Source organism: Etheostoma spectabile, chromosome 16, assembly GCF_008692095.1.
Source record: "Etheostoma spectabile isolate EspeVRDwgs_2016 chromosome 16, UIUC_Espe_1.0, whole genome shotgun sequence".
NCBI classification, from domain to species: Eukaryota; Metazoa; Chordata; class Actinopteri; order Perciformes; family Percidae; genus Etheostoma; species Etheostoma spectabile.
The window spans coordinates 535,499-537,790 of record NC_045748.1 but is presented as its reverse complement, the minus strand read 5'-3'; the positions used below and the strand labels follow the sequence as shown (position 1 = coordinate 537,790).

The 2,292-nt window shown below is 38.8% G+C and overlaps 1 protein-coding gene across 2 annotated transcripts in view; it reads right to left on the bottom strand.

Annotated features, from left to right (window-relative positions):
* Positions 1-2,292, bottom strand: part of ehmt1b (euchromatic histone-lysine N-methyltransferase 1b) — a 41,090-nt gene that overhangs the window by 24,457 nt on the left and 14,341 nt on the right. For both annotated transcript variants that reach the window (XM_032539740.1, XM_032539739.1), the window contains exons 6-8: positions 1,719-1,874; positions 831-902; positions 622-724 (exon numbers count right to left, since the gene is read on the bottom strand). In XM_032539740.1, coding sequence (XP_032395631.1) covers positions 622-724; positions 831-902; positions 1,719-1,874 — 331 coding nt within the window. The remainder of the gene's footprint in view (positions 1-621; positions 725-830; positions 903-1,718; positions 1,875-2,292) is intronic.

Below are 2,292 nucleotides of genomic sequence, written 5' to 3'. Positions count from 1 at the left end.
ACATTTTTTTCAGTTTATACAGTAAATGTTTGAGTTTGTAAAGAAAAATGCAAATACTGCTAATAGCCTAATATTCCTTTTTCTTCACTTTCTGTAAAGGTAGAACACAAACTTGATTAATTTTGGTCATGTTTTGATTTGGAATTGAATGTGCAGTTTTCCCAATTCATTGATTATATGGAATTAAAAGCTATTCTAAGGATTTTGAGCCTTATTCACTTTTTTTAAACACACTGCTACTATTCTACATGTTGCATACTATAAATATAAAGATGGGATGTGCAGAAGAATGTATAACCCTTGCACATCATAGATTATCTGTGCTTATAGCTATGAAAAAATATTACCAGTTTCAGCAAATAAAAGCTGATCCGGTCTACTCACTGTAAAATGTCAATAGATTTTAAGGTGTAGGATGAAAATATGTTAGTTTGGAATGTGAGTTTCACTGATGATGAATGAAGCCCATCCCATTTCAAAGGGAAAACAAACTTTCAGTATTTTCAAATGAACTAATGTTGCTAACAACAGTGGCAGATCCTCCTGTTGCTCAACATGTGGCTCACAGCGGAGCGCCTGAGGACTTTGTACAGGTGTGGGTGTGACAGAAGCGACCATCACCTTTGGCCTTCATCCTCCTCTTCCGTTTCCTAGACGGCCTGAGCCATGCGCTGTCCCTCTTCATTTTCTTTTTCAACTTCTTCTTCAGACTGGACTCTGTGCTCTGGGACAGACGTAAACAGACATGATTTTTTTTAAACCGGTACTGTCTTCTGTAAAAAGAGGGGATGTGAGATGAAGTTGTGTTGAGTAATAATAATGCATCTTACCAAGTCAGACTCGGTGCCCTCCTCCTCTCCTTCTTCTTCTCCAGACTCTTCAGACTCCTGCTCCTCTCCCACCTTCGGCAGAAACAGAAGAGTTTATCACCAGCGTTTAACACATGACATTTTCAAACAGGCTTAACGCTTATACATAAGATCACATGTGTCAAACACTAGGTGTGCGGGCCAAATCCAGCCCCTCTCAAATTTCCATCCAGCCCGCATATCAAGTTAGGTTCACAATAAATGATGGCCCCCACATGGGAAATGTTTTTTTCAACTTGCAATTATACATCATTCAAAGCAAAATTTGGCAAATTTGCCAACTTTGAGACTCAGAAATTCCCACAGAACCAGAGACTTTGCATATTCAGGCTGTGAAACTGGTTGTTGTGAGTCAGCTGTGTGGTAGCATACTTAGAAAATGTAATCATTGTTTTGCTGGATTTGCTAAATTGGCTTTGGAACTTCAGGGCTTTATGTGGACCAACCCGTAAGTGAGGAGACTATATGAGACAAGCAATAATTGAGTCTGACTTTTTCGATGAAATAGAAAGCATGTCAATAAATTAAACATGGCTGGCCCTTGATGTGAGTCTCTTTTGCCAGTGTGGCCCTTAGTGACATTGAGTTTGACACCCCCGGATTAGGATCACACAGTGATACTCTGATGAAAAAACTGGTTCCTACAGTATACTCATTTTTCAGCGGATAAGCTCACCTGGGAAATTAGCTTTCCCACAGACAGCAAGTAAAACACATGACTGAATGGTTTAATTTATTTTCATCGTCAACACTGACCCTGAATATTCAGTCACAGACTTATTGTTTTTCCCAAGTGTTACCCAACACAATTGCTGCCTGACTTGAATCAAACAATTATGAAGCTCCAACCTGAGAGATGGGTTCAGATGTTGCTTCCTGTACATCACTGATAGGTTCGTCTGTTGGCTGCTGTCGCTCCTCTTCCTCAGACTCCACCTCTTCCGACTCTTCCTCCTCAGACGCATTTTCCACCTTCTCCCCATTTAGGTTTGCTACCTCTTTAGTCTGTGAGACAGAGGAGTGGATGATGATCATTAACAATCTCAAAATATGCTGATAAATATACTTCTGTGGTGAAAGGGAAATTGAAAGTGAAAAACTGTCTAATCAAGGCATCAAATACATGGTCAGATTCTAAAGATTGTTGACTGATCAGATCAGATGGTTTAAATAAAAAAGTTTGTGTATGGCTGCTTAATTTAACTTTTTCTATTAAACAGTTAACAGTTGTTGTTTTTTTAAAGATATTTCTCTCCACAATTTACACATTTTAATGTACATTTCCATGCGAGATTCAAGGCAAAAAATATACATATAAATCTGACTGTGTTAGATTTTGACACATCCAGAAAATTGCGAAAACTAAGTGCAGTTGCAAAAATCATTAAGCGCTACAACAAAACTGGCTCACATGAGGACCGCC